The sequence below is a fragment of the Nelumbo lutea genome, chromosome 4 (genome assembly GCF_056320005.1).
Source record: "Nelumbo lutea isolate HS-2025 chromosome 4, American lotus-T2T, whole genome shotgun sequence".
NCBI lineage: Eukaryota > Viridiplantae > Streptophyta > Magnoliopsida > Proteales > Nelumbonaceae > Nelumbo > Nelumbo lutea.
This window is the reverse complement of record NC_142687.1, coordinates 98,646,504-98,670,091: the sequence shown is the minus strand read 5'-3', so window position 1 is coordinate 98,670,091 and position 23,588 is coordinate 98,646,504. Positions and strand designations below refer to the sequence as shown.

The 23,588-nt window shown below is 36.2% G+C and overlaps 1 protein-coding gene across 2 annotated transcripts; it reads left to right on the top strand.

Moving 5' to 3' along the window:
* Window positions 1-8,133: 8,133 nt before the first annotated feature.
* Window positions 8,134-21,496, top strand: LOC148862126 (C2 domain-containing protein At1g53590-like). 2 transcript variants are annotated; one of them, XM_088985372.1, is made up of 13 exons: window positions 8,134-8,267; window positions 8,389-9,142; window positions 9,469-9,543; window positions 9,724-9,867; window positions 10,541-10,636; window positions 10,753-10,884; window positions 13,825-13,977; window positions 14,077-14,118; window positions 14,318-14,366; window positions 19,326-19,418; window positions 19,523-19,706; window positions 19,877-20,000; window positions 20,084-21,496. In XM_088985372.1, exons 2-13 carry the CDS (start codon window positions 9,017-9,019, stop codon window positions 21,170-21,172), a joined length of 2,307 nt encoding a protein of 768 aa, XP_088841498.1. In that variant the 5' UTR covers window positions 8,134-8,267; window positions 8,389-9,016; the 3' UTR covers window positions 21,173-21,496. The 2 variants fall into 2 exon arrangements, with proteins under 2 accessions (XP_088841498.1, XP_088841497.1); XM_088985371.1 differs by having other exon boundaries at window positions 8,136-9,142; window positions 10,541-10,660.
* Window positions 21,497-23,588: the final 2,092 nt, after the last annotated feature.

Below are 23,588 nucleotides of genomic sequence, written 5' to 3'. Positions count from 1 at the left end.
GCCTTTACACCTTGCAACTATGTATACAGGGCACACATAATCATATATTGAACTCTTCTGCATCTGTATGCACGGTATTGCATGACAACAAGGTATCCTAGTTAATGTCCATTGTCTACATGTACAAGTCATTCTTTCCAAATTGGCAACCATCCTATTATCAAATTGAGTGACCTTGAATGAAGACATTGTAGCATACATAGTGGAACAGGTATTGGCATGTTCTTGCAAATATGATATTCTCTTCTTGACATTTAGGCATACAGGACTCCTCTCATTGGCAAGCATTCAATACCTTATTTGCACCAACTTCATCAGTTGCCTCCTAATTGTCTCTATCATTGTAATAATGGATTTGTTTATTGCATCCAATATCCACTTGTTAAAAGACTACAAAATTGTTGCAAACATCACCATTGTGTGCCCTTGGTCCAAAGGCTGATCTGTACCACAAAGATGAAGGTATCTTCTTCAACCACTCATATGCAGTATTGTTCAAAGACTGCAAACTCTTCATATACTAATCAAATTCAGCAATCTTGTATGCTCTGTATACACCCTATAAATAGTCTCTTCCCTTGATGATTCCCTTGAAATTTGCATACATGTGCCTCACACAAAATCTATGCTTAACACTTAGAATCATTCTCTCAAATGTTTCTATAAGGCCCTGGAAACACAATGAACAATCATTAACATGTGCACACAAACAATTAAATAACATCCATGAATTGGAATATATGCAATAAATATATTAAGAAAAATACATTTTGTTTATCTTAAATAAATGTCCACCCATGCTCCTATGGGCCTCCAATTACCTCAAACAATAAAGGCAAAAACCAATTCCAAGATACTCTACACTTTGCCTCAACAACAGAAGAATCAGTTGAGAATATACAATTGTTTCCATCCATGGGAACCATAGACAATATATGACCAAAGTTAGGTTGTTTAATATAAAAGCCATTAAGCCCTGTAAATGAGCGACAACCTTTCATGAATCCAACTTTCAAAGCATTAAAACACAAAAATAGTATTTAAAATTGTCTTGGAAAATAATCGTTGAACCCGAACCCAATTCTCATTGTACTCCTTGGGTTTGAACTCAACAACGCATGACAATAACCAAACTTCTTGTATTGCTCAGTTTGGATCCCCTTAATACCACTTAATACCTTCATCTTGGATCTATATGTGGTTGACCTACTGATATCAACACTATAATCTTTGAGGGTCTCATTATGTAATGCAAGCACCTTCATATTTGGGTCATCCAAGAATTTGTTCTTAAACCTTTTTGCAAGCCATGCTGAACTTATCTTATCATTCTTCAGAGCCCTTGCATATTCATACTTTCCTAGAAAGGATTTGATTTGGAATGCTTCCCTGTCCCACATCCAAAATGCATATATGCACTAACCACACTTATTCTTGCAATGAGCTATAACTTTATCTTTGTTATTCTTCACATACACAAAGTAGAAACCATTCACAATTGCATATGTAACCAAAGCTTCCCTAAATATTTTTTGATTGATGAATGCCAACCCCACTAATAACTTTGATGTACTCATTTGCCTTTTTGGTACAAATTCCTCCCATTGTTGTGTCGCTTATCATTTGAATCATGTGGACAACATAAATCATCTAGCTATTTACGGTCATCTAGCAACTCTGGTCCAATTACATCCATCTGAGCTACTACACTGTTAACTTCATCATGAGCTTCACTATGAGCTTGTTGTGGTTCACTAGGTGGGGCAAGAGTTGATGTTTTCCCATCATACTCACTGTGCTTCTCAGCATCACGCCAATCTTGGGCTGCACTTGTCCCATCCTCTAATGATGTTGACTGTTCATCTTCATGTTTAGTGCTCATTACATAATCCTGGTCATCATTGTCATTATTAGTCTCCAATCTAATTCATTAAAGCAATAATATGCTTGTGGGGGAGGCCGACGTTATCCACATCATGGATCACATATAAATCTATTGGGGCCTATCTTCATGGACCACAAACATTTTTAAAACATCTCTACCATTTTGTATGGGTACCATTCCATCATCAAATCATGGCCTGGCTTCTCGTAAAACACTCTCTAATGATCAACATATCCTAATTATTTCATCATTGTAGCTATTTCAATATATGATAACAAGTCATCATCCACATTATAGTACTCAATGTTACATCACCACCACAGTATATCAATGGTGGTAATTCAACAAGAGTGCTCCCATGGTGGATGAAAATGGTAAACATCTGTAAGAATATGCAATATAAATGACAAATAGAGATACTGTCAACAATAGAAACATGGTAACAACATTCTTATCAACTCTTGCAATGCAAGGGACTCCGCTAGTTCTATAATAAAGCAAGGATATGGCAAATATAAGTGCAAGCAATTAGAATAATAGCAAAATAATAATTTATATGCAATTTGAGTAACAAAATAATAAGTATAAGGTAAAAGACAAATTGAGAGTAGTAACTAACAGCTTAAAAACATGATGAGTAAGATCTAAGAAGAATAAAAGAAGAATTTATCAAAACAATAAGATGAGGCACTACAAATTCCATTGCCCTTAAAATCGATTTTGTCCCTTTATGTGCAAATTCTAACTGCTTAAAAACATGTATGTACTTATGTTAAACTTGTGTTTTTTTATAGGAAGTAATTTTGCATACTTTTATAATATGTAGTTGAAGTCATGACACTTCTATGAAGCACATTTATCTTTAGAAAGTGTGGATATGGAGAATTAAAACCTCATGTAAATCACAAATCACACACTTGGTAAGTTGTGTGGCCATTTGGTAGTCATGGTATAGGCTAATATATGCAATAATTTGTTTAAATATAAGGCTTATGTAAGTGAAAATGGTCAAAATCCTACAAATATGAGAAACAAATACGATATTATGTTTTATTAAGGATACCATATTTAAAATTATCTTGTACATTTCGGTTAACCAATATAAAAAACCTATGGTTAATTGAACCAACTAGTATGTATATATTTATGTATATATGTATATATTTCATATATATTTTATATTATGTATATCTATGTCTTCACAATCCAAAGAAATTTGGTCCAAGTTCAGTCACAAAGACCCACTAATTGTGCTTGAGATTTAACCCTAGAAATTGAAATAAGCTGCTCTACCAATTCGATAGCACATTAGTGTTACCATTGTCAAGATAAGCTTATCAAGTTTATCCAATGATTAAAAACATTCTAAACTAATACAAGTCCCATAAGCATCCAATCCATTTTAAGGAGTAATTCATAGAAACACACCAATTTGAACACAAAACAATAATGTACTGATATTATTAATACATGAAAATTAGTGTACATCAATTTGATTAGAGTTAAGGGCATGCACTATCTAATACTTTTCCTAACTACAATATAGAACAACCCCGAAGTCATCTCCAATTTGATCATTTTCACATTTCAATTGAATTCAAATGTAGATATATTGTCTTGAAATGACAATATTGTCCCTTAGCCCCTTTTTTTAAATTACCAAATTTACCACATTACTTTCGACAACTTATATTTCCATAAGAAAAAGATAAATGGTCACATCATCTCACCAAAATTAAATAATAAATAAACAAATGGATAAATAGATATATGGAGAAGTAAGTAATTAATTATTTAGTAATTAATGATAAATAAATAAATAAATAAATATTTTATTATTTAAATATTTAATTTATTATTTCTTAATCATACCAAACAAAGGAGTAATTCATAGAAACACACCAATTTTAACACAAAACAATAATGTACTGATATTATTAATACATGAAAATTAGTGTACATCAATTTGATTAGAGCTAAGGGCATGCACTATCTAATACTTTTCCCAACTACAATATGGAACAACCCCGAAGTCATCTCCAATTTGATCATTTTCACATTTCAATTGAATTCAAATGTAGATATATTGTCTTGAAATGACAATATTGTCCCTTAGCCATTTTTTTAAATTACCAAATTTACCACATTACTTTTGACAACTTATATTTCCATAAGAAAAAGATAAATGGTCACATCATCTCACCAAAATTAAATAATAAATAAACAAATGGATAAATAGATATATGGAAAAGTAAGTAATTAATTATTTAGTAATTAATGATAAATAAATATTTTATTATTTAAATATTTAATTTATTATTTCTTAATCATTCCAAACAAAACAAAACTTTAACCCCCAACTAAACTAGAAAAACTCCTATCATCACCTGGGGACTTTTATAACCACTCCAAAGGGACTTCAACAAAACTATAACAAGAACTAAAACTAACATCAGCTAACAAATGAGTAGTCCTATTAATAGTCCAAAGTATTTATTGGATTGAATTGGACTTGGCCCATCTGTAATGAATTTATTTTAGACGAGGTTGAGTTGCATGAATATCCAGTCCGCTAACAGAAGATAGGAGTAGGGGTGTCAACGGACTATGCCTAGGTTGGACACAATTTGAACTAAAACCAAATTGAACATTTTGGATGGTCCAATAAGACATTAAATTGGACTGGTCTAGTCCAAAATATTTATCAAAGTGTATTGGACCCGATCCATTTGTAATGGACTCAAGTTGAACTAGATTGGGTTGAACCACTATTCGATCCATTGATAGCCCTTGACTCACAACTAAGGTTCAAAGTATTGATTCGCCCCTGTGTATCGATACTTAAAACCATGCACTTTTATTTATTTTTTAAATTTGGTTTTTGGGAGAGTTTTTTTCACATATTTTTTATTAAAAAAAAGAGGATTCTGAAACACTTGTAAACAAATATATCAAAACCTCAAAGATATGATACGCTATGCCTCATATCAAGCATATCGCATAAAAATTTTGAACCTTGACACACAACTTAACTAGTAACTTAATTGAGCTTTTAGGGATAAGGTGATGTTTAACTCTTTTGTACAAGTCTTACATATATGTGTGGCTACAGCCTACAAGCTTCACTGCTTGGGGCCATCCATGTACATCCATGTTGCACTCCTATGGTTTATTGAATTGATTTTCCTTTTAACCACAAATTCTTTATAAACATGAATCATTCCATTTCTCATTTTCATGTCTTGCTAGACAGACGAAGATTCTGTCCTTGATTTGATCCGACTTGTCTGCTTGGTCTTAGTTTGCCTGAAGGACGAATGCATCCATGCTAGACAACACTAAAACACCATACCGGTTTAATCTGGCTTATCTCTTTGGTTTGGGTTTGCCTGAACAAAAAATAAGGATGACTGCATCCTAGCCTGACAACATTACATTACAACAATTTTAAACCTAAAATAATTGTCCTTTAGCATTTGTTTGGCATCTATGCCATTATTCTAGAAAATGGTGACACATTAGCACCACGTCAAAAAAAAAAAAAATGATGCTTCAGTAAATACTTGTTTCTTTGGAACTATTTTTTCATAAAAACGATGCTCCAAGCCACGCCTTGGAAATTGAGAAAGCTTGATTTGGAGCAACATCAAATTTGGCATTTTCTTAGATTGTAGCTCGTTGCTACCAATGAGAACATGATGTGGCAGTGACGTGGACTTCCTATAATGGGTATTAGTGCTAAAAACAGACATGAAACACTGGTACCAAACATAAAGTATTGTTATTGTTCCAGGAAACATCCTACCTAACAATAACATTTCCAAAAAGAAAAAAAAAATACACCGCTAAACAGTGCTTCTAACCCACACGTCCGTGTTGTTAGGTGTGAGCAAAGAAAACTGAAAAACCGAATCGACTGAAAAAACTGATTGAAGCCGAACCAATCGATTTGATTTCGGTTTGATATTCTTAAAAAACTAGTAGTTTTGGTTCGATTTCGATTAGCCATTTAAAAAATTAGCGGTTAACCGAACCGACCGATATATATACAGTAATATATATTTATATAATACTTATATTATATTTTTTATTTTTTTTAAATTAAATAAATAATTTCAGCGGTCTGAGAGACTTTCAGACTTTCTCTTTAAAAGTTTCAATTTGAAAATTGAAAATTCGGTAGTCTGCCTCTGCTAGAGTGCCAAACTGCCACTCTCTTAGTCTCGAAAATTGAAAAATTTCAAGCTTTTCTTCTCTTTTGTCTCTTCGAAAATTTTCAACCCTTGTCTCTTTTGTCTCTTTTACAATGAAGAATAGTGCTATGGATCTCGTTCTGCTGTTGTAACAGTGAATCATCATGCCTCCTTGACTGAAACGCCACTGGCTTTATGGTGGCGACTACCGAAGATGTTGACTGGCTTTTTCCTAGGTGCTTATGAATCACTCACAAACTTGTTCACCTATTTATGAAGCAGGGGCTTGGCATTATTACTCGTGGGTGCCTCGATTTCCTCTACTTCTTCATGATTGTTGTTTGTTGTCATGGGAGATGACACAAGTATTCCCATCTTTGTTTCTGGTCGGCAATGATGCTGCCTTTCTCGAGCCCAAGCTTAGATGTCCAGAAAATCCAATCTTTTCTACGTACCTCCTCAATCTCTGTTTCTATCTCTCTCTCTCATCTCTCTCACTCTCAGTCTCAGTTCTATTAAGTGTTCACTCTCTCTAGACGATTGACAGGGAAGGTTTTCCACTTTTTTTTTTTTTAATATTGATGGCATTAAAAAACCGAAAAATCAAACTGCAATTAACCGGTTAACCAGTTGCATCGGTTCGGTTTTGATTTGGTTAAATTGAAAAACCAAACAATTCAATTCGGTCCAAAAAATCACCCCACGGTTCGGTTAATCACTGATATAGAACATCAATTGTATTATGGAACATCGATTACATTATGGAACATCGGTTAATCACCCCATGGTCTATACTTAGTTGCAACATCGATTGTATTATAATCACAGATATTCTCAATTTGCGACTAGATGAATGTGACGAGCATGTTGTGATCAACAGATCTAAATTCCTTAATGGGCATCTTCCCAACATTTCCTCCAAAATTGTGACACATAAAGCCATGGATAAAAAAAGTCATAGATAGGAGTGGATTCGAGCCGAGCTGAGCCGAATAGTACTAGGTTCGAGCTCGGCTCGAGACTATTCTACTAGGCTCGAGCTCGAGCTCGATTTTAAGAAAAATATTTTATAAAAATAAAAAATTATATATAAAAATATATTTTTTATTTGATATTTAAAAATTAAGAATTATAATAATTAATAATTATTCGAACGTGTATATATATATGTTCGAGCGTAGGCTCGAGTTTGACTCATTTCATAATCAAGCCACTGAATTGGGCTCGCATAGATAAAAAAGAGGATCCCGAGTATCTCAACTGTTAATTTAGTTAAAAATTCATGCCGACATGTGTTGACTAAACTTGTTCATGGGCCGGGTGGCTCGACGGGCTAGCCTGGCCCGACCCGACCCCCAGATGGGCTTGAACAGGCTTTCTGGCCCATAGGCTTAACCTCGGGCCAAAAAGCTTGGCCCGCATAAAATTCGAGCCGGGCTCGGGCTTTGCCAAAATAGCCCGGCCTGAGCTCAGCTCGGCCCAACCTATAGTTAAACCTAAGTAAACCCAGCCCGACCTATAGTTAAATCTAAGTAAAAACCCTATGTAATGTCCATTTGAATAAAATTTTTGATTAGAGAATGTTGGTGATTCACTTGTAGGCGCATTGTTCATTTAAATATGGGAAAAACATCTAAATTAAAATAGAAAATGTCCATTTGAATAGGGAAAATTTTGAATTTTTATTAGGTGGGGTTTCGGGCTCGGGCTCGGGCTCGGGCCTAACATTTTTCTGTTAATAAAGAGTCAAAGCCCGGCCTGAGCCCGGCCCGGCCCATGAACAGGTCTAGTGTTGACTAGTTTTAAGTTTCTACCCAGATCGGATGGTCGGACCATAAAACCGGAAATGGATAACCCTTCCGGGTTCCAGTTAAGTGATGGTTGGGTAATGGGTTAGACGGGTAAACCGCGCAATTAACCGGTAAACCCGGGACACGTAGAGCATTACAATCCGAGTTGGAACCGCTCAATCTACACATTCCCGCGTATTCCACGTCAGCAGAAATGTCCCCCGATATCCGTTAGTCAAAAGGTGCAGACTTCTGCATTGAAACAGTGAAGCCGAAGCCTGAATCGGCGACACCGCTCTCTTGCTTACGTCACAGACATCTTTTTCTTTTTTTTTTTTCATCTCCTTCATACTTCTCCTCGTGACGGCCGGGCTTTTACCGAATTCTTGCCATAAACCGGTCAGATCCTTAAACCCTAATTGTTATCCCAGATTGGGAGCTCTTCCGTTAAATGGAAATTTATGGTTTCATTGTAATAACTCGAATTGATTAGGTGTAAAATAATAATTACGAGATGCAGGTGCGGGGAGATTTTTGGTTTTCGAGATAGGAGCATTGGTTACAGGATATTGGTTTTGGGTTTGCAGATAAGGGGATTATATAACGCTTTTTCTTTGGTTCATTTGACTTTGCTTTGGAGGCTGTTCTCGTTTGTCTGTTTTTTTGGTCAAAGGGCTGTTCTGAATTGACTTGTTTCTCAGATTGGTGCACGTTAAGAGTTTGGGAAGAAAGAAAAGGAAATTCTAGGTTTTGTTTATCGTGAAGAATGTGATGCTTGGAAGTGGTGAAGTTTGCTTTTTATTTTTGTTTGCCGTTTGATGACTTAAAAACTGTTTGAATGTGATCGGTGGCGCATGTGAAATTGTGAAGTTCTCAGATTACTTTAGAATACTGGATTTTTTTTTTCCTCGGAAGAGTATGATTTGAAGTTTTGGATGGGATCGAGGGAGAGCTCGATGAATGTGAGGTTTAAGAGTACTCAAAGATGGATCTTACTGAAAGATAATTTGATTGACGGCCGTAGTGTGTGAACTGTGGATCTTGGGAGTGAGAATGGATCTTTCTGAAAGATATATTGGAATCAATTCGATGAATAGTTGTGAGCCTTCGTTAGAATAGTTACAGGGTTTTGGTAATTGGAAACCAATATGGCTATCACGGATATCTCAATCATACATCACGTCGCCATTGTGTTCGCTTTGCTTTGGGCCTTGTCTTCTTTCAATTGCTGTCATCCTGCTGTTTACTTCATATCCTTAATCTATCTATATCAGGTACAACTTTATGCTTTTTTGTTTTGTTTTTTTTATTTGTTTTGTCAAATGTTAATTTTCTATTTAGGTACAACTTTATGCTTTTTTATTTGCTGTCATCCTGCTGTTGTTAATATCTAAATTGGAACGCTTGCGATTGGAAGAGATTCTGTTGTTCAAATGTTAATTTTCTGTTTAGGTGTTATTCATGATTCTTTATAATATGTTTCTATTATGCATCTTTGCTTCAGTATCTGGTGATGTGGACCAAGTTGAATTAGGTAACTATCTTGTATGCTGGATTTGTTTTGTTATTGTTCTAAATATCCATTTCTCTTTTATTGAAGGTCCATGAGCGTTGTAGCATGCGGCTGCGAAGGAAAGTACAGTTTGAGGAAAGAAAACAAGCAAATCAGAGAAGGGTAATTTCCTACCTGGTAGTATGGTTCTGTATTGTTTGCTTAATGGGCCATCTTTTTCCATTCTAGTATGAAATGCTGTTTGCTTGTCCTTTTACTTGTTTTCTTATGTCTTTTCCAAAAGTTAAAAAGTCATTTGAAGTTTATGAAGACCTCAGTATTATGTTGGACATTTCTTTTCAGGTGCTTTCTGATTCAGAGACAGTCCGGTGGTTAAACCATGTAGTGGAGAAGATCTGGCCTATATGCATCGAGCAGATTGCATCACAGAAAATCCTTCTTCCCATTATTCCTTGGTTTCTGGAAAAGTATAAACCATGGACTGCTGTATGGTTCCCCTTTTTGACTAGTGCTACCCCAGAAATCATATAAAATGTATTTTATTTCTGTAGCAACATGATTCTAATGACTAGGTGATGTTGCCGGGTCTAGACTCTAGAGCACTTCCATTAGAATATTAATATTTCCATGGTTGAATATGTTAACCCTTTTTTGATAAGTTGATATTTTAAGTTAGTATGTTAATCATAACCTACATTTTGATGCATGTTCTATTCTATTTTGACATTTGTTTTGATGTTTATTGCTACCTGGTCAGTGTCCCCTTATCATGGTGGTTATGGCATCACATCTTGTTTTGAGAGGTCTTTGTTTTAACCCTGTGGAAAAATAGCCTTATGCAAGCTAAGTATGCTAGCGACACATGAAAGGTGCCTAGTCCATGTTAGAGTGTTATAATTTTAGACAGCTTGTTTCCTAAATGGGTTATTATACACTTGTTGGTATATTCTGGCATTCCCAAAAATTTTGTTACCTAAAAGAAATTTGGGCTGCCTGAATCAAGGTTTTAAATTATATTGAGTCAACAGAAACTTGCTGACACAACTTTCCATGTTTCTGCATGCTTGCATGTATTCTTATGTGTATATTTACTTGGATGATTATGTTTTAGTTGTTGACTTTGAGAAATTGATGTATTTTATTCCATGTGCATGTGTAGAAGAAAGCAGTTATCCAGCATCTTTACATGGGAAGGACTCCTCCAATGTTTACAGATATACGGGTCCTTCGTCAATCTGCTGATGATGATCACCTGGTATATGTTACTCCAGCCATTCAAGTGAGACATATAGGTCATATTGAATATATGTTTGTGGTTAAAGTTTATTAGTCTTTCCTCCACTAGATGTGGTTACAACCAAGTTCATGCAGGTTCTTGAGTTGGGAATGAAGTTTCTTTCGGCGGATGACATGAGTGCAATACTTGCTGTAAAATTAAGAAAGAGATTTGGATTTGGCATGTGGGCGAAATTGCATGTGACAAGCATGCATATTGAAGGGAAGGTACAGAAATTAGTATGGTATTTTTATGTTGAAGTATTTGGTTCTCGTTCATATCTTTTGAATCATACTGGACATTGAAGTTTTTCTTTTCTACACATACTGGAAAATGAAGTTTGATATATATATGTATGAGATTCAAAATTCTGTGAATACAATAAAGTATGAATTGCAAAACTAATTGGAAATTATTTTGTTCTTGTTTTTCTTCTTTTTGGGTTGATCTCTTTGAAATATACTTGACAGTACCACAAATACTTAAGGATTGACATAGTAAAATCTAATTCTTCCCCTCCAAAAAAAAAAAAAAAAAAGGAAGTCCATATAACCTTTAAAGATATATGATGTTGGCCTTTGGTCAGGCAGAGTTGCAACTTAATTTGGCATTCTCTACTCACCATTGAAGTGCTTCCAGCAGTTGTTTCTCCTTTTCAAATATCCATATTATGTAGCTTATAGGGGCCATTGCTTGGTGTAATGTTATAATCTCAGGTTGCCGAGTGTAAGAACACAGGTTAAAGTCTGAGAGTGGGCACTTTGTGCAAAAATAAATAAATAAATAAATAAATAAATAAACCATCACCACCATTTAAGCCTTGTCCCAACTATATGGGCTCGGCTACATGAATCCCGTTTCCCCATTCTGTTCTGTTCAGTACCATATCCATCATTAAATAAATAAAAAGAAAAAGAAAAAGAAAAAGAAAAGAAAAAACATGCCAAAGGTTAGGTCTCTATCCATTTCATTTTCTCAAGGCCCCAGACAGCTGGGATAAACCTTGGGTAATGGCCTTTCCATGTAATATAGCTTATGTCTCTATAACCGCCTAGAATGTTTATCCAAGTATCCAACCACCAGGGAGATGAGTATGATAAAATTGATGACAGTTCAAGATTTAATGGTCAAAGAGGACCATAGTTGTCAATTGTTCATTAGATGTAGTACATTTCATGTTCATTTAGTGTGATCAGTTTCCTCACTAAATGAGTGTTGGGCAATCAAAAAGAATGTCCAGAAAATGGGTGTGGTAGAAATGCATATTTTGAGATGGATGAGTGGAAAAACTAAATAAAAGATAGGGTTAGATATCAAGACATTTGATGGAACCTACAAGCAGCTCCAATTAGGTGATAAAATGAGAGAAAGTAGACTAAGATGGTTTCTGTAGACAGTCGTAGTTTTTCTCTTTATTCGTTAGGTCCTATAATAATATAGTAGCTTGTATATGGGGTATGATGTTGTATTTCTTGTTTCTCTTTGGTTTGCCCTCTTAGTAAGGGCATTTATAAATGTACATATGTTATGCCATCTCAATAAAACTTTGCTCTTTTGGGGTGTGGGTATTTCCCTCAAGTGTTCTTCGTCTTCTCCTTTGCATACCTGAAACCCTAGATGGGGTGATGGTTTGGTCATGTGCATAGAAGACCATCTTCGGCACCCGTAAGAAGAAGCAATTTGTTGCAAGTTGAAAGGGCTAGAAGTTCTAGGGGCATACCAAAAAGGTCATGGGTTGAAGTAGTAAGGAATGCCTTAAGAACTCATAATTTGACAATGGATATGGAGAAGTAAATAGATGGAATGGAAAAATAGGATTCATGTAGCTGACTCCATAAAGTTGGGACAAGGATTAGACGATGATGATGGCTCTTCTTTTAGGCTTTCATCTTAGTGGACATTTTCATTTTTTTACCTTTCTATTAGATTAGTGCTACATATAAGATTAGCATGAAAAAACATTTGGTTACATAAGTAAACAATAAATAAATAAATGAGAAGCATTGAATTATTTTGAAGTTTGAACAGGATAAGTCATAAGTCATATTGAAAGCTACTGATCTTCACTTTGTTTGGACTCATTTACCAAATTTCTAATAATTCTTGTAGGGGCTTTGACTGGTTTTATCTTCAATGAATGATCATAATTCTGTCGTGAAAGCTAAGCTTGATGCCAAGTAGAAAAGAGATGTGAAAATGGTGTCTTTTTGTTGTTATCTAAGTGGTGTTAACTCTTTGAGATTGGTTACAAGGTCACACTTTTCCATTTTGCCCTTCTTCTCTAGGATTAAAGATTATTCCACCAATTAATTGCTTCCTGAAATTACCTCAGTTAAGTTAAAAAAGGAAAAAATATAACCTAATTGTAAATTAAGAATAGATTAGAAGCTTCTACACTGTGACTTATATTTCAGGTCTACTCCGAGATAAAAGGTTTCTTAGGTTGTACTTGTGTTTCTCTGTCTGCCAGATTAAGGACGTGTTAGGAACTTCTATGTTGGGACTTATACTTTGTCATTGTTTTATTTTTTCCTCTTTTTCAGATTGAACATGGAATGTTATCGATGTTGCACCTGCAGTCTTAGTTTGCAGACTGGACTTTAGTTTAAAGGATGGGACTTGATATGTGAGAGAAGGAGAGGCATTGAAACCCTCCTTGGCTCTAAGAAACTTATCTGCATAAGTAATCTACCTTTTAAGGAAGACAAAAACTAATAAAAAATAACTTGTAGTACACATGTAGACCATTTGCATTGCTAACTAGGAACTTTATCCTTAGAAGATGGGTCATGGGCCTGATGCTGCATGCCTCATTATGGGGTCAATATAGAAGCACCTTGGAATTAAAACTGTGGGAAAATGGAAATCATTGGAACCTGTGGCATCAAGCATTCTGGTAAAAGGCCTAATCCTGCTACACCATTATGGCTCCTCATAGAGGCTTTGAATTATATCATTTTCTTTCTTCATGATTTCTGATTCAAGTTAAATTTATGTTATATCAAATAATATCAATTTATTCGTTCTGTGCTATTTCTTTGTGGGGGAAAAAATCCTGTTCCTAGTCAAGAAGAAAAGAATCATATATAACTAAAGAAGGTTACATAATTTCATTGTTTAGTTTTAATATTACTCCAAAGTATATGTATATTCTTTTTCTTTTGTAGGTTTTGATTGGTGTGAAATTTCTCCATGAGTGGCCTTTCCTTGGGCGTCTGCGGTTATGCTTTGCTGAACCACCTTACTTCCAAATGACAGTAAAACCTATCTTTAACCATGGAATTGATGTTACAGAACTTCCAGGAATTGCAGGGTGGTTGGTAAGCTTTCTTCATTTTTCTGTGATTCAAGACAAGGATCCACTGCTTTATATTTTTTAAGAGGAATGTAACCAATTTTTTAATGTTTATTTTAATCAGGATAAACTTCTTGCTGTTGCATTTGAAGAGACACTTGTGGAGGTTAGTTCTTTGTTAGCTGCTGATATTTTCAGAAAGTTAAACACATTCTATACAAAATAAATATTTATTAAAAACCCATTGATAAAATGCTTAATTCTATAGCATACTCCTATATTTTTCTTAATTCAGAAGTTGTAAAGTTTCAGACCATGGCATTTATTTGGGAACTTATTTATGGTATAAATTCTTTGCTCTGCAGCCCAATATGTTGGTTGTTGATGTTGAAAAGTTTATCTCAGCACCAGCAGGTACTTACGGTGAAAAATATTTATCAATCAGACTCGATATTGAGCTTATTAAATGGTGGAACTATGTTAACTTGCTTGTGGTTTAAGTAGTAAAATTGGCATTCTTATTAAATGGAGCTATAGAGCATTACCCAGTGCTGGTCACTGCTATCTGGGGTCTTGGGAAAGGGTGGACTGGATGCAAACTTAACATTTTAACTTATTTTCATTTGTTGCAAAATGGCTTCTCTGTAATGGAACTTGGGTTCTCACACTTTTCACAGCCCAAGACTTTACCATCGCAGTAAGTAATTGCTTCTCCAACTCAACTAAGCTCTATCCCAACTACATGGGGTTGGCTACATGAATTCTGTTTTGTCATTTTAGTCTGTTCAGTGCCATATCCATTGTTATATTGTGTTTTAAAAGGCGTGGGAGGTATATGCCTGGAGGTGCTCCTCCAGGCGGGGCGCCTCCAAAATGCCCCGAGGTGTATGCCAGAGGCATTGACACGTCTAAGGCATACGCCTCAGGTGCAAGAGGTGTGCGCCTCATACACTTTTTTTATGAGGCATGCTAGAGGCATATGCCTTTTGTACACCTCATATCAAAGGACAGAAAAAAAGAAAAAAAGAAAAAAAGGAAAGGAAAAGAAAGGAAAGGGAAAGGAAAGGAAGGAAAGAGAAAAATGTGATTCTCCTTCCTTTCAACTAGTGCTATGAATCTTCATTCTTCTTAATGTAAAAGATTTTTATTAAATAAAAAAGAAAAAAATGAGAATCTCCTTCCTTTTCTTCCTCTTCCTCCTCCCCTTCCTCCTCCTCCTCCTCTTCATCCCCCTCCTCTTAAGGAGGCTTATGCCTCTTACATTCTGAACTACCTCACGCCTCTAGGTAGTGGAATGCCTTGCGTCACGCCTCCATGTCTTAAAACATTGGTTATATTATTATCCCTCAAGGCAATGGCCCCTATTCTTAATAAATAGCATTGTGCTCTCAAAATGTGTAGGCCTGGTGGCATAAGGTACCCAAATCAATGGGTACTCTTGACATTTACAAAGATGGGTTGTTTGATCCTTTATGTGTGAATTAACATTTAATATCATTAGCTACAGAAGTCACCATCTTGTTCATTTGAAAACATGGGATTGGATAGATTTCAAAACTTGGACATTTTTGTACAAGGCCACCACTCTCTGATTCAAACTTGTTTTCTCACACTGGTCAGCTTGTGGTTTTTCCATTGCACTTGACAATGGACATTTTGTAAGTCAAAGATAATCTTCAAGGTTTGTTTACTAATCCCTTGGTTGCTCTTTTCACCAGGAATTACCATTCAAAGTATTCATATGAAGTTTTACAATTTCATTTCTTACTCGGATGGAATCTTGTTGAAACTTCACCTTGCTCCAGAAAGCAAAAGATATTTAAGATCAATGTAAAGGAAAAAACAGTAGAAAGAGTAGAAACGAAGGAACTTACAACTAGCTCCAACAGGTGATAAAATGAGGAAAAGTAGACTAAGATGGTTTGGGCACATGCAGAGAATACTCTTTATGGCACCTGTAATAAGAAGTGATATGTTACAAAATGAAGGAGCTAGAGACTCTCAATATGAAACTTCACCTTGCTCCAGAAAGCAAAAGATATTTAAGAACTATGTAAAGGAAAACCAGTAGAAAGAGTAGAAATGAAGGAACTTACGACTAGCTCCAACAGGTGATAAAGTGAGGAAAAGTAAACTAAGATGGTTTCGCACATGCTGAGAAAACTATTTATGACACCTGTAATAAGAAGTGATATGTTACAAATGAAGGGGCTAGAGGAGCAGTCTAAAAGGATATGTCTAGAAGTAAGGTACAAAGTATTGATACTCTCAATATGAAAAATCAGCATATCAAGAGTTTTCTTTAACTGATACTCCTTTTCTTTTAATATTTTTGGTTTGACAATTTTACAGTGGATATGCTACAGTAATTATTAATATATAAAACAGTTAAAATAACAGAACTCCCATGTTTGCATATTGATGACCCTGAAAATTGTTATTTATTGTATGATACGTTACAATATGTATCAATACTTCGAACATTGGGTAGACGTAGTTAGAAATGGTATAAAGGTCCATAATTTAATAATGGATATGGCTCATTGAATAGAATGGAATGGCAGAACAGGATTCAAGCAGTGAGCTAGGGTTACAACTTGGGCAGGCCCATCTTAGCCCTGATCGACCCAATTTGAAATTTTATACAGGTTGTGTTTGGATTTCTCTGTCCTTGGTTTCGGCTTGGGCTTAAAACCTCATTTCCCTTTTTTTTCTTGTATTGGGCCCAAGCCTAGTCTTTGGATAACCTGAACTGAGCTAATTACCAAAAAAAAAAACACCGAGCCCAATCCTAGCCTAACACTTCATGGTCTCTTGTAAGGTTGCTAAAACTGTGTGGGAGTGGGCTATCTCCCTCTTTGGGTGTTCTTGGAATCTGCCTGAGAGTCTAAAGTTTGTTTTCTCCCTCTTTTTTCCAATGGCCTAAGAAGCGATGGAAGACTATGCGGAGGATTATTAGGTAGCTGTGTGCTGGTCATTGTGGGAAGAAAGAAACTCACATATTTTTTCAGACAAGGAAAGAACCCTGGAAGAACTGTTAGACCTAATCCTTCTAAGGGCTGTCCACTGGCTAAAATTTTTAGAGTCGTTTTCAGACTTTCCTATGGATGACTTACAAAGAAATTGGAAAGAGATTGCTTCCACTGCTAGGTGCAAGAGGACTCTTTGTCCCTCTTGGTCCCCCCCCATTGGGTGTTATAAAGTTGAATTTTGATGGCAGTAGTGTAGGGAATCCAGGGCCATTAGGGATTGGAGGAGTCTTCAGGAATGAGGAAGGGATTGTTATTGCTTTGTTCTCTGGCCCTATTGGAGAAGGCGACTCTCTTAGGGCTGAGATCCTTGCTGCACTTGAAGGAATTCGTAGAGCAAAGGAATTAAATATCAGCCGTTTGATCTTGGAAGGTGATTCGAAGGTGGTGGTTAGCTGGCTGAAGAAAGAGGACAGTGGATTGTGGAACTATAACAATGAAAAGAAGCAGTTCTTATGGTTATGTAGGGATGTTGAGATACAATACAGTTGGGTGAAGAGAGTGCCAATTCATTTGCGGATGGTCTAGCCAAGCAAGGGGTGAATAGGGAGTCTGTTTTTTGGTTTAGTCTTTAATTTTTTCTCTTTGTATTCCCATTGTATTCAGTTTTTGGGGAGCTAAGATATTTTATTTCCCCTCTTGTATCCATAATCCTTCTTTTCTTTTAAATTAATGAAGCTGTTGTTATTGATAAAGAAAAAAACCGAGCCCAATCCTAGTCTAACACCAACATTGCTCAAGCCTGACCCAACTACATACACTACATACATACATGCATAGGTTTAGGAACATTTTTAAAAAGCTGTGCCCATTGCCCAATAGGCCCGCCTCAGCCCAAGTAATCAACCCTTAGCCAGCTGGCCCGAGCCCAACCGAGTGTGTCAAATTTTAGTTTGGGCTGGGTCTGGATTGGATGGATTGGGCTTGATCTTGGAATGGACCTTAGGCCCATGTGTTGGGGTTGGGCACTTGGGCCTGGGTTGACTTAAAGTGATTAAACCCAGCCCACCTTGGCACCCTGTCCAAGTTGCATGCCGAAGCCAGCCCAATATAGTTGGGGCAAGGCCTATATGATGATGACCTGGTGTTTTCAGGTTTTGCTTGAGCTGGCATGTTGGACTATTATAATGGGGAAGTAGAAGCCAAAATGGTTTTTAGTCTGCCTGGTTCTTAGAAATGTTGACTTAGTAAAACCTACTTAAATACATGTCTAAATAGGTTTAGTAACTTATAAAATTTATTGTTACAAGCTTATTTTGATAATAACTTTGTAAAAATGTTTTAAAATATAATCTAGAACCATTTTCATCTTTTATGTTTTTTCTTGAATTTTTTATTGAGTGGGTCTAGTTGTCAAACCATACTGTCAAAAAAGGAGGGTCCTTTTTTTATCAGTTAGGAGAGTCCTTTGTGCATGCTGTCCATGATCCTTTTCAATGTTACACCTTGTTACTTGAGGGGCTATGCGAGTTTTTCTAACCTCCATATGGGAGATTTCATAAAGTACATCCTTTTCAACTCATCATCGTCATCATCATCCATGCCTTTTCCCAACTATATGAGGTCAGCTTCATGAATCCTGTTCCACCACTCCATTCTATTTAAAACCATATCCACTGTTAAATTATTAGTGCTTAAATCATTTCTTACTACTTCTCCCCATGTCCTTTTTGGTCTACCCCTAGCTCTTCTACCCATGTCCTTTTCAACTATATTGCCAAAATATAATATTTTTTATTTAGGGTATTGGTGGAGTCTTCATGAAAAGTCATGGTAAAGTTATGGCCATTTTTCAGGATCTATTGGCCAATGGGATTCTACAAAAGCAGCACTACTAGCAATTCTCCAAGGATTAAGGCAAGAAAACAACTGAAGTACAAAGACATTGTGGCCATTTTTTCCTTTCTTTTCTTTTATTTTTTAAATGGAACTTGGTGGTCTTTTACATGACACTTCGTAACACTCCAACAGAATATTTTGGTGTTCCGGGAAAAGAAATCTATGTTCTGCTTCCAGGAATGTTAGAAACTTTCTAATGAAATGTTAGCTAATGCAACTTTAGCCAACATATATCATGAGTTTCAGCTTGGTTCTCAAAGATTTGACATCATAAGATCTGGGAGAATAACTACTTATGGTGACTAACAGACATCTAAACTGTGCTTTGCATGTAGATTTTTATTTATAACTTGTTATTTTAGTCAGGGTCTACATCCTTGTTATAAGTTTCTGTGGATATGATGAACATGGAGTAATAGTTGCCTGCATGTGTTTTGTCATTTCTTTCTATCAGTATCAAGGGTTCCAACAATTTACAGGCTATGTGCTGCTTAAAAACTTTCAGGTGGTTGGTTTTCTGTGCATGAGAAAGAACCCATTGCTTATGCCAGAGTGGAAATTGTGGAAGGAATTGACATGAAACCATCTGATCCAAATGGTTGGTTTTCTGACTTATTCATGTACTTAGTTCCCAACAAGACCATTAGAATTGAAAAAAGAAAAAAAAACGTTTTATGAGTTTTGACTGGATTTATCTTTCAGGATTGGCTGATCCGTATGTTAAAGGGCAACTTGGTCCATACAGATTCCGGACGAAGATTCAAAAGAAAACACTGGCTCCAAAGTGGCAGGAGGAATTCAAAATACCCATTTGTACATGGGAATCACCCAATGTTCTAACTCTTGAAGTTCGTGACAAAGACCATTTCCTTGATGATACCCTTGGGTCTGCATCTTAATTCCTAGTTTTCTGCAACTTAAATATATATTTTTCTGTGTAATGAAAAGCGTATGTATCATTCCCCCACTTTGACTCAGACATTTGGTATGCTGGAATATACATAATTAGCATTGTTCTGTAGGTTTTGAAATCATCTAACGGAATATTATCTGCAGAGACTGTTCGGTAAACATTACTGACCTAAGGGGAGGACAGAGGCATGACCTGTGGTTGCCTCTTCGGAACATTAAAATGGGAAGACTTCATCTAGCAGTAACTGTACTTGATACCAATGGCAAGGTATATCTTTGTTATTTATGTGTAAAAAAAAAAGAAAAAAAGAACAGAACACTTAAGAGTTTGGATTGATTTTTGAGATGCAGAGAGAAAATCTATTTGGGGAACTATCGACCAAGAAAGAAAATACCAGCCTGGATCCGAATGGAATTTCTGAGAAAGGTTCTGATTCAACTTCAATGACAGATCAGTCTCAAAAAATAGCAGATAAATTTGAACCCATTAACATTGAAGGGAAACAGCGGGTAGGAGTATGGGTTCATCACCCAGGAAGTGATGTTTCACCAACTTGGGAGCCTAGAAAGGGGAAGAGTAGGAAATTTGATACCCAAATATACAGAGAGGATCTCTCCACTGACCACCTTCATTCAGCATCAGGTGGGTCCCAATGCAATGATGACAGCAGCAGTGATGAAAATTCAGAAGGAAAGAAGCGAGGTCCTCTTAACATGGTTTGGAGGAGCCTGGAGAAAATTGGTTCAGCATTCCACAGAAGTCCTAGAAAGGAGGATTCCACCAATATGAGAGACAGTATTCCCACACCCCGTGTCAACCTTAGAGCAGTCAATGAGAGGACAATGCCTCTAAAAATTATTCTGGATGATAGTATCACAGGTGGTCTAACTGCCCAAGAGCCAAAAGCTGATGATGGGACATTAAACCCTGAGACAGAGGGGCCAGGCAAGGAAAACATTAAAGGTATGGAAAATAGCATTCTGGAGAATGCTGAAAGGTCTGCTCATGGTGTAAAGCATGTTCTTTTCAGGATGGGGTCAAACAGGTCTAAGGGTGATACATCATCTGTATCAAACGATAAGGATTTACCGTCAGTCTTGACTGAGAACCTTCAGGAATCTGACTCATCTGATGAATTATCCGTATCCTCATCAAAGGATCATACTTCAGTGATTGAGGGAATCCCAATTGATAGGGAATTTACTGCAGTGGTTGAGGGAGTCACAATTGATTCCACTCCAATAAATGGGCAGGTTGCAGAATCCCCCAAGGAGCAAAATGTCTTGGAGAGCCTGTGTGATTCTGCAACAAATACCAAAGAAACTTCGGATGTGGAAATGGAAAACAATGTGGTGAGTTCCTCTGAATTACATGGTGATGGACTAGTTGAAGAATCTTCAGACCCAAAGCTGAGAGAGAACTTGGCTGCAAATGAATGATGGGATGATAAGCTTGGAAGATGCAAATTTGCTGAAGGTGGCCTCAGATTAATTGCTTTGGTGAAATTTAAGAACTTGATAACAAATCATTTAGTTGGCTGGATCTATCTGTGTACTATATCTCATTCTCTTGTTTAGAACTTTAAATTGCATTTTTAGATTCAAAGAGAAACTCAGAACCGGGCATGGTGAATGGGATGACATATTATTTGAGTTATTGCCTGTTGATTCATATGGAGGATATTTGTAAGAAAAAATCATATAAACAATGTATCTGAGTTTTTTTGTAGGTTGTACAATTCTAACTAAAAATTGCTTTTTAAAGTCATGGTTGTTCAAGATCTTGTGGATCAGATCCATTGAATTGACTGGGATGCTGCTCTAAGCAATAGAGGAAATGCATGGCACCCTTGGAGCAGGGAAACGGGAATTAGGAACCTGGCAGATCCTTGATACATGCTGACTTGAGTCACTCGACTGAGAATGCAAGTGAATCTAATTCGACAGAAAGGCTGTATAAAGATCTGATTTAGTTCTGTTGTACACTTTCATGTAGGATGGCTTTATCCAGAGACTTTTCTGCAGTCAAATCTCTTCCACGAGACCTCTGCTCATGGATGAGAAACATGTAATTTCTGTTTGGCCAAGTACACTTCGTGAACAACCTCAAATTGTTCAGCCGATACAAGCATGTTAAGTACCAGATTTAAGGTCCTAATCTCAGGCGAACGGTTGAATTCTATTCTAGCATGGAAAATAAGCTTCAGGAGGATGTTGATTGCACTATCCAAATTGCCAACAGAAAAAATCGTCAGAATTTACCAAAACAAAGAAGAAATCGTCAGACAACCTCTAAATCTTTTCAGTCTTGGTTGTCTTCATGACATCATCAAATCATCACTACTGATTCAACTCAAGCATCTGAGCATCTTTTTATGGGATCAACATATGATGCTCGTCAAAGGAAACAGAAGAGGAACAAAGTGCTCAGTTTGCCGTTCTGTTCTGGTCCACGTTGCAGCCATGGCTTCACTGATTCTCATAATGAATCGTTGGTTTCTTCTCCAGTCACTACACCCACTAGTGAAGATCTCATGATTTGATCCCCATATTTTTTTCCTTCGATAACACTTAATCACTTTCTTTCTATTAAACTTACACCCCAAAGTTATTTACTGTGGAAATCTAAAGTTCTTCCCTCCTTTCCATCATGTTAAGAGAATCCTTTCAGCTCCTCTAAAATATGTTCTACAGTTCCTATGCACATTCAAAAGGTTTGTGTCAAACTGAAGCCACCAATTTAATTGGTATATTGCTTTAGGAATCCCTCCCCCCACCAGAATCAACTGTCCACAGGAATCACTTAGAACAACCATAGCCACCGTTGTACTGGCATGAAAAGCAATTAATCCATGTTCTAGTCCAATGTCAATGGCTTATTGCATAAGCACCTACGTGCTGTCTGAGTCAATTCCCATTTTATTATCTCTCATCATCTTTTAATTTCTCTATACCCAAATACATGCATCTTGTCTTAAAGAAAGGTGCATTGTCGGGCACATCTCATTTTTTATATGGTACTCTCCCCTTGATAATTAATAACTCCTTGTTTACATTATTTTATTTTATCACTATTTTTGGGCAATTTACTAAAACACCCCTTATGCTTTATGGTTTTGGAAATTTACAAAAATACCCCTTATAATTTACAATTATTTTACTTAATTGACCTTTCATTAGATGATAGTAAAAAATGACAGTTTTAACCCTAATGTCCATTGGAATAAATTTAATCAAAAGAAAAAGAAAACAAAAATATTATTTCCACGCAGTTTTGGTGATAATGTTAGATGGCAAAACAAACACTTCTTAGTGAAAGGTCAATTAAGTAAATAGGTTGCAAACTATAGAGGGTATTTTAATTAGAAAATTGAAACTATAGTCTATAGGGTAGGTTTAAATAAATCCGTGAAACTATAGGGGATGTGTGTTATAGTAAATAATCCTTTTTTTGAGCAAATGGTAAAGAGAAACAAGAATTGAATTAAAGTAATGGTTTTAAAAAAATTGATACTCCATAAGAGGCTTCAGTTTTGAATACAAATCTGTAATCAATCAAGTTTACATGATCATTTCAAAGATTCTATGCACAATTCATGGTTGGTGTTCATCACAGTGCTCCACACCATCTTGTTCTGATCAGAAAATCACTGAATCATAAGATTCTTGCCACAAGGAGCTGTAGGCATGCTCCTGATCCAATGGAACACCAAAGTAGAACTGAGAATAATCACTGATCACTTCTCCAAACTCAACCAACTCAACCATCTCCCCAGCGCATGAGTCCATGTACCAATTCCCCATGTCATCACTTGGGGTGGAAGGGCCCATATCCATATCAATCCAGTCAAATTCA

Coding starts and splice junctions, on each gene's coding strand:
- LOC148862126 (XM_088985371.1), top strand. CDS start 9,017: ATGGCTATCACGGATATCTCAATCATACATCACGTCGCCATTGTGTTC. Junction 14,367..19,325: donor GTTTATCTCAGCACCAGCAG/GTACTTACGGTG, acceptor AAAAACTTTCAG/GTGGTTGGTTTTCTGTGCAT. Junction 20,001..20,083: donor TACTTGATACCAATGGCAAG/GTATATCTTTGT, acceptor TTTGAGATGCAG/AGAGAAAATCTATTTGGGGA.